General features: G+C 44.4%; 1 protein-coding gene across 1 annotated transcript in view; it reads left to right on the forward strand.

The window, feature by feature from the left end:
* Positions 1-16,395, forward strand: part of TRAPPC11 (trafficking protein particle complex subunit 11) — a 550,973-nt gene that overhangs the window by 317,438 nt on the left and 217,140 nt on the right. The window contains exon 25 of the mRNA XM_069199334.1: positions 8,171-8,327. Within this exon, the coding sequence (XP_069055435.1) occupies positions 8,171-8,327 (157 nt within the window). The remainder of the gene's footprint in view (positions 1-8,170; positions 8,328-16,395) is intronic.

The following is a 16,395-nucleotide window of genomic DNA, read 5'->3' on the forward strand; positions in this document are numbered from 1 at the left end:
TATCAGCTCTTCTGGTCAAAACACTATCAAGCTGTAAAGAAGGAGTAGGTCATTATTGCTATTCTCGCTACTTTCTGGTGCCAAAAAAGGATGTAGGCATCCATCCTATGCCCTCTCAACTACTTCCTGAAAAAGGAAAACTTCAAAATGTTCATTGTGTTGCAATAAGAAGTTGCATGGCGATTGAACAGTGACAGTTGCAGAAGTTTGACTTCCCTCCTGAATTATGTGATGTCATCCTGCCAGCCAAGTGCTCCTCCACCAATATGATTTATCCCTGCCGATGGGGAAAGTTTGTGGTTTGCTGTACTGCTAATCTGTTAATCCTTTGTCTGAAGTTCTGTTGTTTTTCTTATCCCTTGCCCGGCAAATCATTGCTTTGGGCATAGTTAATAGTTATCCTTCTGCCATTATAGCTTTCTTGCTTAATCAACCCCCCCTCAGTTAAGTAACCTGTTATGTTCCTTCCGCCCTTCATTATGCCCCAATGGGATCTTAATTTAGTTCTCACCTTTCTCATGTATTCACCATTTGAGCCTTTGCACAGCTGTCGTCTGAGACTTCTGACCATCAAAACAGTCTTCCTTGTGGCTATAACATCTGCCAGAAGGGTAAGCGAATTGCAAGCACTTTTTTCACCCCACCCCCGTACACAACCTTTTTCCCAGACCTTCTTACCGAAGGTGGTTATACCTTTCCATGTTGGGCAGAATATCACACTGCCTACTTTCTTCGCACCCCTCATCCTACCAAGGAAGTGGAGAGACTCCTCTGTCTGAACCCAAAAAGAGTGCTGTCATTTTACATCATTCGTACCAAAGACTTTTGGATGACGATCAACTCTTTTTTGCTTTTGTGGGTGTGAAGAAAGGTAAGGCAATTCACAAGAGAACCATCTCCAGATGGATTGTCCTATTAAAATCTGCTGCGCCAGGGGTTCCCAAATATTTTAGAGCTCTGGTCCAATTTTTAGAACGGCAAACTTTTGCAACCCAACCTTTAATGTATTTGAAAAGGTGATTTGTGAATGTAACTATAGCATCGTGTGGTAGCTCATTGTCATTTGCAAACGGCACCGTTTCCTTTGAAATGGCCACTACATTGCACAGCCATACAGTTTTACTGATATAACCATATGTTGTGGTTCTATTAAGGTCTCTGTTTCCAACGTACTTCAGAATTACGAAAAAAAGTGCTTAATTTTTGGTTTCCTAGCTGCTTGATGCCTACATTTCATTTACACGTTATGGGCAAATGGGGTATATTATATGGTGTAGTTGTGCGACCTCACTGTGTAATAAATTTACTAAAACCTTTAGGACCCTTACATTTTGTTTCTCATACCTTCAGCTCAGCCTTAGCTAGCTGTGGCTCTGAGCAGCACGGTTTACACAAAGCAACAAGTGTAAGGCATTTAGAGAGCACCAAAACATCGAATAAGAAATAACGGAGGCACTCAAGAAATCCGACACCTGCCTTAGGACTTGATAGGCCTGCCATAGGTGTGACAAACACATATCCCATGGGGAAGTCTGGCTTTGACATTACTTTAAATGGCAAAGTCAGGCTAGCAGTTTAAACTGCTCTTCCAGCCTGCAAATGGTAGGTTGGTAGTCTTGTTTTTCTTGTGTAATACCAAGGGTGGCACAACAGGTCTTGCAATACCTGGGGTGACCCTCTAGCTTGCATACCCTGGATAGCATTTACTAGGGACTTACAGGTAGGTTAGCACAGCTAATTTGACATACCTGTTTAAGGGTAAAAGCACAGGCTCTGAGGCCTGGCTAATAGGTCTTAGTGCACTCTTTGAGACGAAAAACCAGAAGCTAAAGTCCTAAAACTTGGGGATGACCATACAAAGAGCCATTTCCTTACACTGCTATTTAAGTTTTGTTGTGCATTGCAAACAGCAAAATCTCACATTGTCACATAATTCACTTTAAAAACTCTTCTCACTTTGAAATTAGGGAAAGAAAAGTAAACACCAACCTTCATGTTAAAAGAATAAAGCAACCTGGCATTTGACCTCTGTCTTGGAATCACCAGCAAATTTGACATGTTAAACACAGAATTTAAAGGCCTTTATTAATTGCTCAAACATTCGTGACCTACCAAAAACCAGCTTGTGACTCACCAGTAGGACACAACCCATAGTTTAGGAAATAGTGTGCTACTCAGTGGCAAGAAGCAACCCCCTGAGGGCTTAAGAGCTCATTCCACCAAAACTAAAGCTGCAACCACTGCACTTGTGAGAGGAGCCCTAGTTCTGGACATCTGTCTGGCAGCAATGCGGGTATCGCTGCACACTTGGCAAACACTACTGCCTAAGTTATGTTATGTTAAATTAATTGGCTACTGCGCACTAATCACCCTAGAAGGGTCACTTGCACTCCTTCCATAAATCAACCTGAGGATTCCATTTCTAGCCTCCAGTTTCAATTTTTTATTTTTACATGTAGCTTCTTTATTTATATATACTTTATTAATTTGTTAATATTAATTTTCTAAGCAGTCGCGGACTCTGGAACAGTTGTCATGGACTTGCAGAAATCTAATCACCCTAGGAGGGGAATCTCAGCTCGCCCTAGTTGGCAGCGAGTGTGACAAAATTAAAACAGTGTTGTCTTGAGCTTTTTCCTAAATTGACAGTGATTCATGCATGCTCTGATCTCGTAGGGCAATTTATTCCAGTATGCGGGGCCAAGTCTGAGAAGTCGCTGCCTCCTTGATTTTCTTTTTATGCAGGGAACCGTCAGAAGTGCTTTATTGCTAGACAGTAAAAACCTCGAGGGACAGTAGGGAATGAGCTTCAGAGAGAGGTAATGTTGACTGTTTCCTATAAAAGCTTTATGGGTAAGACAGCAGATTTTAAAGATTACTCTTTTTCTGATCGGCAGCCAATGAAGCGATTTCAGAAGGGATACTGATGCTGAGCCAGATAGAAAATTGCATATCTTCTGGAGTTTCCCAAGTAAGTTCTCATGTGCTGAGGCTAGAAGGGCATTACAATAATCTAGCCTACTGATTAGGAGCCCCTGGACTAAGGTTTTCCTTGCTGATAACAGTAGAAAAGGGAGAGCTTTCCTCAGCAGGCGCAGTATGTGGAAACATGAGCCTGCCGTTGCTATTTTTTGTTCTTTCATAGTTAGTGTATGGTCCAATCGGACTCTAAGATTTTTTTTTACTAACGTTTGGGTGCGGGTGCAGGCCAAAACTGTTGGGCCTTTCCAAACAGCATTATCTCTCGTTCAGCTGTGTTCAATTGAAGGCATTTGGAAGACATCCAGGCTGCAATTGCTTTCATTCCCGAAATAAAGCACTATTTGGTTATTACTGGATCTTTATTAAAGGAAATGACCAGCTGTGTGTCGTCTGCATATGACTGAATCTCCAACCCATATGCTCTAACAATGTTAGCTAAAGGGGCCATATATATGTTAAAGAACGTGAGGCTTAGACAAGAACCCTGTGGCAGTCCCTTGTCTATAGGCTTAGTGTGTGATTTAAAAGAACGTAGTAAGATTGTTTGAGTTCTATTGCTTAGGGAGGCCCTGAGCCAATTTAAGGCCATTCCGTGGATTCCACAGTCATACAGTCTCTGTAACAACTTTGTATGAGACACTTTGTCAGAAGCAGCGGATAAGTCTAACAATAGCAGCATAGCTGGCGTGTCGGAGTTAAGGGCTAGTCTGATGTGATCCATTACACCCATTAAGGCTGTTTTCATACTGTGTGAGGAGCAAAACCCGGGTAGAGAAGGATCAATGATCCTATTTTTCTGAAGGTAAGTGATAAGTTGATTATTGATTAAACCTTCAAGAGCTTTGCTTAGCAGAGGAAAGAGAAAGATGGGCCGAAAATTGGCTGAATCGGAAGCAGCAAGGTGCGCCTTCTTTTTAATGGGCCTTATTTGTGGTTCTTTCCACGCCTGGGGTATTATCCCAGTAATAATCGACCGGTTCAATAAGGAGCATATGGCAGGCGCCAGCGGCGGTGCAAGTGAAGCCACAGTTCTAGGGGGCATACATCAGAAGCTGAGCCCGACTTTCTTTTCTTAAAACATTTTTGGTTTCCTCAGGAGTAACCAAATTGAAGCAAGGTAGACCCTCAAAGTTAATAGAAGGAGGGGAATTTAAAAATGACTCATAGTCCTTGGGGTCAGTGGGCTTTGGGAAATTTACATAAATACGGTTCATTTTCTGTTCACAAAAGTCTGCAAAGGAGTTGCATAGATTTTGCGACACTGGTAATTCTGGATTGCAGGCCCTTGGGTTAGTAAATTCTTTCAGGACTTTATAAAGTGTTTTGGGTGAATTATCTGCTAAGTTAATTTGCTGAGTAATAAAGGTTTTACAGGCTTGTTTAATATTTTTATGGTAAGCATTGAAAGCTAATTTGTATGTTGCCTTGTCAATAGGGTATTTGCTGGAGCGCCAGCGACGTTCTCATTTTTTTACAGTATGATTTCTCTAGGCACAAGTTGGTAGAGTATCATGTTGCGTGGATCCTGTGCCTGGTTTTGAAATAGGTTTTATAGGGTGCTATTTGATTCAGGGCCAAAATAAAAGCCTTATGAAAATAATCATGAAGTGCTTGGTTCAGGTCTAAGACCTCCTCTGATAAAGTAAACTTTAATTCCTTATAGAAGGACTCTACATTAATTTTGTGCAAGTGTCTGGATATGCCTCTACTGACACTATTCGAATTGTCACATCTCCAGGTTTTAGTAATCTGAAAACTGATGAAGTAGTGATCAGCCCAGACGAGTGGTAGGGGAGGTGCACAAGTCAGATCTTGGAAATGAGTGAATATAAGATCTAACATATGTCCAGCCACATGGGTTGGAGCGTTAATTTTCTGCTGTAGGGCCCAGTACGTCTAGGTCTGAGAGAATTTGGGCAACCTCAGAATCTGAAATGCTCTTGCTGTGATAATTAAAATCACCAAGTAGAAGGAAATTCTGTGAGGTAAGTAAATGAGGCACAATATATTGTGTTAGTTTATGAGAAAAGTTTTTTTGGGGCCAGGGAGTCTGTATCATTATGCTCCTTTCCAGCAGACATTTTGAGAGAAATCTATTTTAAAGATACAAATCTCTGCCCGGTGTGAGAGAAGTTTGTCTATTAAAGTAACCTTAACTGAGTCTTTATTGACAATAGCAATACTACCTCCTGGCTTACTATCCCTATCAAGCCTTAAGATGTGGTAGTTGTCAGGCATGGCTAGACAGTCAGTTCCGGCATGATGGGCATTTTACCTGGTCGGCCCTTCAGGACCTTTTAGTGTAACACAGCGGCAGAAGCACCTCTGTAGAGAGATTGCTTTGGTATCTATTCTAAGGTAAGGAATCTGTAGCAGAAGTCTCTATCTTATGAACAAGTAACTTATCTTCAAGAATGCCTTATCTGGTAGCGAATCTTTGTAGCTGCATATTCTTTACCCCTCCTTCCCATTCTGTGAACTGTAATCTCACATTAAAGAGATCCTTCAGGACCTCACCTTGACACACTGGTCATTCCACCTCAGTTCGGCTCCGTGCTTCTTGTGCGGAAAAACAGTCAAGAACTTAGGTCTGTGAGCTGGGGTGGCAGCTATAAAAGCACTGCACACATTACATCCAGCGCAGATGATGCCACACAGAGCCGAACTACGCCACCAACTGGCAAGCAAGGGAATGGTTAAAAAAAGAAATCTGGATCCAGTCCGACGCCTGGGAAATATTCTAAGGTAAGGAATTTGCAGCTAGATAGTCTCTACCAGATAAGGTGTTACCGAAGGTAAGTAACTTGTTCTTTAAGTCTGTGAATCTTTACTGACAGGACTAAGGGACACTGAGTTATGCTGAATTATTGATTGATTTGGCCAATGCAGAGACGAGCAAGGTAGTCCAGAAGCAGACTTTATCCTTCTGGATTGTACTCAGTGTTCGGGCAAATTCAGTTAGGGTAAAGACCACTACTATGAATGTATTATGTGGTGCTCCTGTTTTGGGCATCTCTCAAGCTACCACATGGGCTTATGCCTACATTTTTTTCAGGCACTATTACATCGATTCTTAGGTCTGGAGGGAGAGTCATTTTGCCCATTCAGTCTTGCAAGACTACCTATTCTAGTTCACTCTTCAGCCTCACCACCTAGTTTGGAGGGAGTACTTTGGGGCTGGTTCAAAAGGTGAGGAATCTGTAGGTAGAAATGTCCACTGGCAGAATGTTTCTTACCTTTTGGTAATACTCTTTCTATTCATGTGTTTATTTATTTTAGACTATTTGTTAGGCACATATAACAACCATAGGTACCTTGGCGCAGGTTTGTAAGCAGAAGGCTGTTCCACAGCTTTTCTGCAGCTACAGAATAGGCTCTCCCTCATAATGTGACTCAGCTGAAGGTTGGGATATTCATACGAAAGACCTTCCCTGATCTTAAGAAACTCTTAGATACAGGACTAATGTACTAACACTTTCTGTGCTTCTCCCAACATGAAAACTGGCTTGGGTGGGATGTAACAATGACTGGGATTCCACAAACTTGGATAACTGGTTAAAAACTTTGCTAAAAAGAGCAACTGTGACTCTGATGTATACTTTCCCATCTGCTCATGGTCTAATTTAGTGTTTGTTTTTCCTTTTAATAATGATTAGAATTGGGCATTCTTTCATTCAATAGGTACAATACCAGAACTCATAGATAAACTAGTGAGATTACGAACAGCCAGATAAGGTATTAATGAACGAGCATTCTGATGGCTATCCCTATTTGCAGATTCCTCACCTTGTCAATAGTCCCCAGGCTACAGTCTGGATTCAGCATCTTTGAAGCAGTTTTCCTGCATGCTGGTAGGTGGCATTGTGCAGTTCCACACAGTCATTGTTCTGCTCCTGAAATGGCAAGCAGAGCCACATATAAGCGCCACCCATGAGCCCAGACAACAGTTCCTTTCTTTCCCCAGCTCCAGACCGGATCTAGAGCTTCTCCTTTGTCCTTTGGCTGACTCTTTCAAGCAAAATTATCCAATGTGCAAGGGAAGATTTCACCCCATAAAGCAACATGGTTTAAACCTTGTTAGGGCTGTGGCAAACAGATGGCTGAGTAGAAAGCCTGTTTGTAGTGCCTGAAGGTGGAGCACAACTCCAGGGCCTGCAACAACTGCACCCAAATGAGTGAGAAGTCCATATGCGACAGTACAAACAAACTTTACGTTGACAAACACAAGAGGACTCCACACCATTACTGGTCGAAGTCTAAAGTAAAGGCCTGTTCTTGTGGTAGACATCATTACAGACAAGTTCTTTGGCTACATCCTAGAAAAAGGGATGTGACTACTGTGGATGTAATCCATGTCTCCTACTCCAGCCTCTTTCCACAGCTCAGCATGCCTTTCAGCCCTTAAGTGGCTGAGGCTGCAGCTCTCAGAAACCATGATGAGGACAACAGAGACAATGTGCAGCTGACCCCCCTGCACCTCCAGCAGCCGCACCTGCAAAACTGCTTTAGTGTGTCTCTGCAAGCACTCGGCAAGGTTGGCAGACCATTAGTTCAGATAAGTGAGTCCTCCAAATTCTTCATAGATGCTATGCCCTCCCATTCCTTTCTACCCGCCGCATCTTCCTCCTCCCTGAGAGTAGAAAACAGAGGACTACCTGTCTGCCTTGCAGCAGAAGGTGCAAGCTGTTTGTTATTCAGTTTACAGACCATTCAGTAGATGGGCACAAACTACATAGTTTTGATGGTGCTTTTCATTACAGAATACTATTCTTGCTGGCTTTTGGACCAAAAGCCATCCTAGTTGAATGTCAGATTTCAACATTTAAACACCATGTAACAGTTCCGAGTTTTCAGGAGACACATTTGCATTTTCTTGCATACTTGTGTGGATACCTTTTTAATGGGATTTATAATTTCGTAAAAGACAGGCTACATGTTACCCAATAAGAAGGTATCAAGGCTGAGTTTGCTTGCTTTTAACAGTGTGCAGGAGTTATAATTCTAATCTGGTTTCATTTGTGTCTTGTCTGTTACAGTGAAGAATTTTAAATGTTGCGACCTGTAAGTTTTTGATAAATAATAATTTCTTGTAAATAGCTTTCCATTCTCAGCATAGTGTTCCAATGACTGCATATATGTTGAATTCTGGCGTCATTGCTGTAATAATTCATGTCTCTCTTGCTCAAAGTTCGAACCTTTGGAGCGTGTGTATGCAGATATTCCCTTTCTTCTGATGACTGACATTTTGAGTGTATCGCCTTGGGATCTTACAGTTGTAACCAGCCAACTGCAGCTTGCTCCAACTATGACACCAGTAGATGAAATAGAATCACAAGTGGAGAATGGTGAGCCTTTACACATTTGTTTCTCTTTTAATACTTTATCTTGTAACAACAAAACTCACTAAAATATCTGTGTAAATTCTTAAATGCATCTGGGGCAATATATCCCCTGTGTCTTTGGAGTGGGTAGAGCTAATGTATATTTAATAAATACCCAGAGTGCTCTTTACATTACATACACACAGATCAGGATGTTCACAGGACTTTCTCTTGTGGAAAACATGACTCTTGTTTTTTTTTTTCCCTAAGACTGTGACACCTTGAAGAGTGTTGGGCTTTCCTACTGAAAGTGAATAACTTGAAAATTTAACTTGAAATTCCAAATCTGTTTTTTTGAGCAGAGCACTGTTTGTGACTTCTCATTTTACATCATATGGTTATCTCTTACAAACATTTTCATTCCTCCAACCCCAGAGCCAAACACTCTGCACAAGACCATCTGTTAGTCCTACAACAGGATTTCTAATCCTTACTCCTCAAGGGAACTATGGAGTTGGTTCCGGAGCGGGATCAGGCTGATGATGTTACTCCTGATACCTCCTGATTCCTAAAAAGGACAGCGGGTTACGCCGAATTCTAGACCTCAGGATTTTGAACTGGGTCCTCAGAAAGGAAAACTTCAAGATGCTATCACTAGCTCATATTCTTCTAGCACTGGAAGTGGAAAACTGAATGGTATCTGTTGATCTGCACAATGCCTACTTTCACATCCCTGTTCTGCAGTCACACAGGAAGTATCTCTGCTTCATGGTCGTATCCAAACACTACCAGTTTGCTGTCCTTCCCATCGGCCTCGCTTAACACCTCAAGTTTTTCACAAAGGTGATAGCAGTGGTTGCTGCCCACCTCGGGCAGTTGTAAATCCTGATATTCCCTTTCCTCAATGACTGGTTCATGAAAGCCAGATCGCCGGAGTTAGTGTCTCACCACTTGCAGATAAAAGCACAGTTATTTCTCAACCTTGGCTTTTCAATAAGCAAGCCCAAATCTTATCTCGTGCTCTCTCAGCATATCCTGTTCATAGGGGCAGTGCTGGACAGCACAATGAGTCGAGGCTTTATTCCTCCTCAGAGGCGTTGAAGGTATCCAGGGTATGATTCTGATGTTTCAGAATCAAGTGATTATTCCAGTTCTGACGGTCTTGAGCATGCTCAGTCTGCTAGCCTTATGCATTCTGCTGGTCATCCATGCACACTGGCACATGAGGGCTCTCCAGTGGTACCCTTGTCACACTGTGGTTTCAACAAGCAGGAGATTTACAAGTCTGCAAAAGATCTCCAAGGAGACTCTAGCTTTGAAGGAGTGTAAACCTTAATCTCTCTCAAGGAAAGCCGTATCACACTCTTCCCGCACCTTGGATTCCACAGTGCGGAGGAATGGTCACTTAGCTCACCCTGTTCTTCAGGAAGTTTTGGTATAGACAGTCATGCACCCACCTCCAAGTGTGGGACTTCTTGTGAGAGCTATTTAAAAGGTGAATAATCTGCATGTAGAAGTTTCTATCTGAAGAATAAGTTACTTACCTTTGGTAATGCTTTTATGGTGGACAGTGTACCTACCTTCAGATTCCTCACTGACTCGCCCGCCTTCCCTGTTGCATAACTGTAGATACCTATGATCTTGAGCTTCCGTAAACTTAATTTCAATGGAAACTGTGCCTAAATCTTTGGTGTTAGTTTCATCCATTCACCTCAAAGGCGCGCTAACAAATGGATAGTAACTGATATCAGCAGACTGAAGGGGACGCTTTAGGCTCAAGTGCCATCATGTAGTGCCACACATGGAGCCTGTGCCTCCTACCGGCATGTGAAAACTATCAAAAATATTTCAGATCCAGACTGGTGTGTAGGATATTCAAAATGTGAGGAATCTGCAGGTAGACAAAGTATCCACCAGAAAAAGTGTTACAGGAGATAAATATCTTGTTCTTTTTCAAACACTATGATGTAAACGTATTACAACATCCAAAGGCTCCTGTTGGCCAAGGAGTTTTAAGAACTCTTTTTCAAACATCTCCATCATCTGCTAGCTTAACTAGCCACCGCTTCGGAGAGGGACTTCTTTACAGTCTGTGCAGAGCATGAGTAGCTGTAGCCACACATTCTACAAGAGGAAAACATTACTTAACCTGCAACCATTTGTTCATTGTGTGTGGTGCTGTAGAATCACATGCACCTATCCTCCTTCCTAGAAGCTAGCAGTGATCACACGTTTTCTATGTATGTATGTTTTTGCACTTTATGTAAGAGCTTGACCGCTCACCTGAAAGGCAGATTGTCTGCAGGGGCGATGACTATTCCTCCCTGCCCCCCGTCCCTCCAGGACACCTCTCAGCACTGCCGACGTAATACAGGAGTCCTGGCGAGTGTCCCCAAAAGGGTGGGGGGATTGGATGAGAGATAGAAAGAGAAGAAAGATATTGTCTCTGATTCCTGGTGCAGCCAGGCTCCCCATGCTTTGGGGTGCAGGTAATCGCTGTCAGCATTAGTTGTTGATTGTCCAGAGCTATAAGGGAAAGGACAGGGATGAGTGATGTGTTGAGGGAACTCTTGTACAGTATTTATGCACAGTCTAGTATCTCAGCCAATCACCTGTCACTCACACGTTCCTCACACTTCCTCTCCACTCAGTTTGGCGTACAGGAATGTACCGTCATTGCCTGGATCTTCTCTCTGTCTCACACTGCTTAGTGTAATCACTCTTGGTGTAGTTGTTTACACTGAAAACTTAGAGCACACAAACATACAGCAAAAACGCTTTCCAAAAAGGACTAAACATACACTGATTTGTACAGTCAAGTGAAAACCTGCTTTTTCTGTTCTTGAGGAATCACTAATATAAATTCTAGACAATGCTAAAAGAGCTCCTACAAAATGAGGATCGTTCTCATAACAAGTGACACACACGTAATTAGAAAAGTCCACACACATGTGAAGGTTGTTCATCTCACAACACACTCTTTGTGTGCTGATGTTTTTTCCGATTTTAGAATGAATCAACAAGGCAGGGTACAGATGCATAATAAATGTCAAAACATTAAGCGTTTCTGTACACTCTCTTAATCAACCTAAAAACTTTTGTTCTTTCTTGAAAATAAAGTTAGTTACATACTGAGGTTCTTAATCTCAACAAAAAAAAAACATTCACTCAGCAGAGCGTGCTTCCTGCACTTAGCTTATGTAAACAGCTGCCAGTGCGCAGAGGCTGAAGAAGCTATTTCCTCTCTTGTTGCCCTGCAACGATACAGAAGCTTTGCAGGGAATTCCCAGGGGCAGGATCTCAATGTCCGCTTCAAGAAGAACCAGAACAAAGCAAAGTGCTGACTAGTACCTGTGAAGGTTTTTATAGTTTGTGCAGGAATGAGTGATGAGTCATGATTAGCACATGGCTCTTGAAAACAAGAGTGCTGACTAACAGTCAGAGAAGGCAGCTGTCCAACGAAGTGCAGGGGCTCTGGTGTTTCTAATTAACCCCGTAGATGCTCCAAAGAACCTTGTGGAGGTTTAGCAAACAAGTCTTGATAAAATCATGCAGCACTGGGTAAACAAGTCTTGGTCAAAAACGTGGTATACGTTCTTCTCAATCTACAAAGGCAACAAGCTTTGGTCAAAAAACACCTTAACATAACTACTCCAACTGAACATAATCAAGCCAACAACGCGGTGGTAGTTTATTACACACAATACAAGAAGCAGATAAAGGTGAGGGAATCACATGTTATGCAAAGCATACTCTGACATTGACACTGCACTCCACTTACACTACTTTCCTGCTAAGTGGAAAACAGTCAGAAGTGGGGCCTGTGTGCTGATGTATTCTGGACCAGCGGAATAGTGGCAAGTAGGACTTGTGACTCAAATGCCTTCAAAGAAAATCAATATGCAAATGTCTGGGTCCAACACTAGATGCCAGGAGTATGCACAAAACCTTCCAAAAGAAACATTCATCCCCCTCTGCTTCTTCACAGAAAGGTTTGTGCCAATCACTTAAGTTGTGTCCGAGAAAAAGGGACATGGGCCCCAAAATGCTGATTTCCCATGGTAATTACTTTAGGAAACTTTTCTTGCTATACAGAAAAAATAGCAGAACAGATTTACACCAAAAGTTGGTGACATAACTTTACTAAAAAAAATGCACTCTTTGTAAACCTATTCAGCTATTTTTGAGAAATTAGCATTTAAAGAGGTGACCAGTGAGGCTGGCAGATTTGCTGAGGGAGTTTTTCCTTCCCTTGATCATTTTGGTACTGTTGGACTGGGACCAGTCCCCCGGTACTGATGAGTCTGATTGGCTAGCCACAACATGAACAAAATGTTGCAGCTGTCATTATACAATCAATCACTCAAGGTTCTTGTAGAGCGCAGCTAATGACCTGTCGGATCTTGGGGGGTGAGGGAGGGACTGCAGCTCAGTTGAAGCGCTAGTTGGCTTGTTCAGTCGAAGAGCCAGGCCTGAGGTCCTTCCTGAATTGAGAATGAGAGGAGAATTGCCTGAGATGAAGAGGAAGAGTGTTCCAGTCTTCGTGGTGAGGTTGGAGAAGAATCTTCCTCTGGCTGTGATCTTTCGGATCCGTGGGATGGCGGCCAGGGCCAGGTGAGCAGAACAGAGTTGTCTGGTGGGCATATGGAAGGCGAGGCAGTGGTTGAGATATGCAGGTCTGATGTTTGTAGGCATGCGTGAGGAGCTTGAAGGTGATTCTTTTGTTGATCGGGAGCCAGTGTAGGTCACTCAGGTGTGCCCAGAGATGTGGCTGCAGTGAGGGATCTCCAAGATAAGTCGAGTGGCGGTTTTCTGGATTCTTTGCATCTTCTTTTGGAGCTCCTGGGTGGTACCTGTGTAGAGTGCATTGCTGTAGTCAAGCTTGTGGTGACTGCTCTTCTGGATTTGATGGGGATCCACTTAAAGATATTCGGTGCAAGCGGAGCATGTGGAAACAGGAGGACAAGATGCAATTGACTTGGTGGCTCATCGAGAACGAGGAGTCAAGGATGATGCTGAGGTTACGTGCCTGGTCGGTTGGTGGGGGAGCGCTGAGTGCCACGGGCCACCCTGAGTCGTTCCAGATGGAGGGGGTGGTGCTCAAAATGAGGACTTCCAACTTGTCATAGTTGGGCTTGAGGCAGCTGTCTTTCATCCAGGCAGCGACTGCCTTCACCCCATTTTGGAAGTTGGTCTTTGCAACTGCAGGTTCGTCGGTGGGGGAGAGGATTTGTGTTGTCGTGTAGGAGACGATGTTGAGTCTGTAGTTTCTGACAATGTCTGCTAGTGGGGCCATGTAAATGTTAAAGAGGATGGGGCTCAGGGAGGAGGCTTGGGGGACGCCTCAGTTGATCTCTGTAGGTTCGGATTTGAGCGGTGGGAGCCTGACTTTCTGGGTACCGCCGGTGAGGAAGGAGAGGATCCATTTCAGGGCTTTGCGGATGCGAGCGTCGTGGAGTCTTGGAGACTCTGTCGAAGGCAGCCAAGAGATCCAGGAGGATGAGGGCTGCGGTTTCACCTTGGTTGAGAAGATTGAGGATGTTGTCTGTTGTGGCGAAAAGGGCAGTCTCAGTGATGTGGTTGCTTCTGAAGCCGGATTGGTAGGGGTGCAGTGTGTGGTTGGTCTCAATGAATTTGGTCAGTTATGCGTACATGGCTATTTCAATGACTTTGGCTGGGAAGTGGAGCAGAGGGATTGGTCTGTATTTCTTGAGGTCCGTCAGGTCTGCGGAGGGTTTCATCAGCAGGGGGTTGATATCTGTGTGTTTCCCAATTTCAGGGACGGTGGTGGTCTCAATGGAGCAGTTGATGGTGCGGCATAGGGCTCAGAGACTCAATCCCCATGTCCTAGAAAGGTTTAAAAAAAGAGAGTATAAAAAGATGGGGTAGGGACAATATGACCACCTTGCAGCTGTGGGGAGGAACCAGAAGTGACCCCCACCCCAAAGGCTAATAAAAAATAATAAAAAAGGAATATTTGAACCACTGAACCCAGAACTGCTATCCTGCAGAATCTGGCTGTCAAACTTCACCCGTCCCCTTATGGTACAGCAGTAGGTATCACAGGAGTATTGTGGTACTAGCAACACAAAATGTAAAAACACAAAAAGTTTGTTGAGTGCCTGTGATGAGATTGGGAGCATGGCCTGGCCCTGTGGCCAACAACCCGCTACGCACGGCCGAAGACTGTGCACAGCCCAGGGGTGTTGGCTGGCCAAAGCATGCCGGGGCACAGGACCCGGCAAGGAAGGAGACGAAGGAGTGGACGAGGACGCGAACAGACGGTGCGGAGAAGCCCAGGAGCAGCCCGTCCCAATCGAGGGCAAGGAAACCAGGGAGATCGAGGAACCGGGTGTCCCAATCAGGGACGGAAGGAGCGAAGAGATCCAGATGTCATTGGTCCCAGTCGGGGACAGAAGGACCAGACTCCTGGAAGTGGAAGGCAGCAGCCTGCCACGCTTCTGTAGAAGCGTGGCACATCCAGGTGCGTGGGAATAGCTGGCACAGGGGTAGGGAGGACGGGTGAGGGGAACACAAAAAAAAGGGGACTGAAGGGGACCGCACTACAAGCATTCAAGACAGGGACGGTGAGGGGAGTATCATAGAGGGTGTATAAAAACGTGATACAAAGAATGTGCAGAAAACGGCTGGAGAAGGAGAAAAAGAAGTAGAAAACTAGTGTGATAGAGTGATACAGAAAAGGACAGGAGGAGATACCGAAACGAAAAGAAGACAGAGAGAAAGAGTAAACGCACTCATCGTAAGAAAGAAGGGAAAGCACAGGAGAAGTGCAAGTAGAGAACAAAAGAGAAAGAAAAGAGAGGAACTAGAGACAAGAAAGATACAATAGCTGAAGAGGGAAAGCCAGAAACAGTAAACCAAGGGAGAAATACAGGCACTTACCAAGACTCTTCTTCTTCGCTCCACATGTGCTTCCTGAGAGACCTGAAGGAACAGAAGAAGAACAAGGAAAAGACTGTGAACCAACCCCTCTACAATAAGCATGGATATTGAAAGAACAAAGAAAGCCATCCATTCTATAATAGCACTCTATTCAACCAATAAAATAATCACTATCAGTGTACCAGATGCTCTTTGCGTAGTTATTTGCGCCATCCCTGCTACACCCTCATTATGACTTTGGCGGTCTTTTGCACAGACCGCTGAAGCTGTGGGCGACGGAAGACCGCCAGTGCTGGAGGTCTTCCGACCACCATATCACGAGTACATAGGCACAGGGGCGATTCCACTACTGCCCCCGCCAAAAGGACTTCACTAGCCATATTACGAGCAGTAATGCGGCCTGGCGGTGTCCTGATGGTGGGGCTCTGCTGGCGGTGAAAGCGCCCGTTCCTGTTCTCTGACGGACGACCTCCTAGCCGGACAGGGTAAGTCGATCATCCGACAGGGGAGGTTTTTTTTTGCCTGTGTGTATGGGTGTATGAATGCATGTATGATTGTTGAAGTGAGTGTGTGTTGGAATGTCTGTGAATACGTGTATGGATGCTTGTAAGTGAATGCATGTATGGATGCTTATGAGTGAATGCATGCATATAAGTGTTGGTGAATGAGTGTATGCGGGGTGTGTGTGGGTGTCTGCATGTATGCAGGGAGGGGGGTGGGTTTGGGGTGAGAGGGATGCTGTACTAGTGGGGGGGGGGGCCTGTTCTGGTAGACAGGGGGGTGGGAGTAGTCGTCTGTCGATGACAGGAAAGAAATTTCCTATCACCAGTAGCCTTTCCCCCAGGGTTTTTTTGGCAGGGCTACCGTTGCAGAAACCCTGATGGGAAGCCGACTCCTAATACTGCCGGCGGTCTTCATTGGATCGCCAGGTCGGAGATGCTAATCTTCAGCCCAGCAGGTCCAACCTCCCTGGCGGTAGGAACGGGTAAGTGGCAGTTTGGCACAGGCCAAACTGCCACACTTTTAATCTGGCGGTCTTCACCACCGGCCCATGGGTGGTGGGACCGCCACCGTGAGTCTGCCGGTCAGTAGACTGCCAGACTCGTAATGAGGGTCTTAAGGTCCTTAAGCTACCGCCAGAGTTAATTGATGCAGTCCTCTCTTCCAGTCTCCACCTAGATGTGGAAGA

Source organism: Pleurodeles waltl, chromosome 1_2 (genome assembly GCF_031143425.1).
Source record: "Pleurodeles waltl isolate 20211129_DDA chromosome 1_2, aPleWal1.hap1.20221129, whole genome shotgun sequence".
In the NCBI taxonomy this organism is placed as follows: domain Eukaryota; kingdom Metazoa; phylum Chordata; class Amphibia; order Caudata; family Salamandridae; genus Pleurodeles; species Pleurodeles waltl.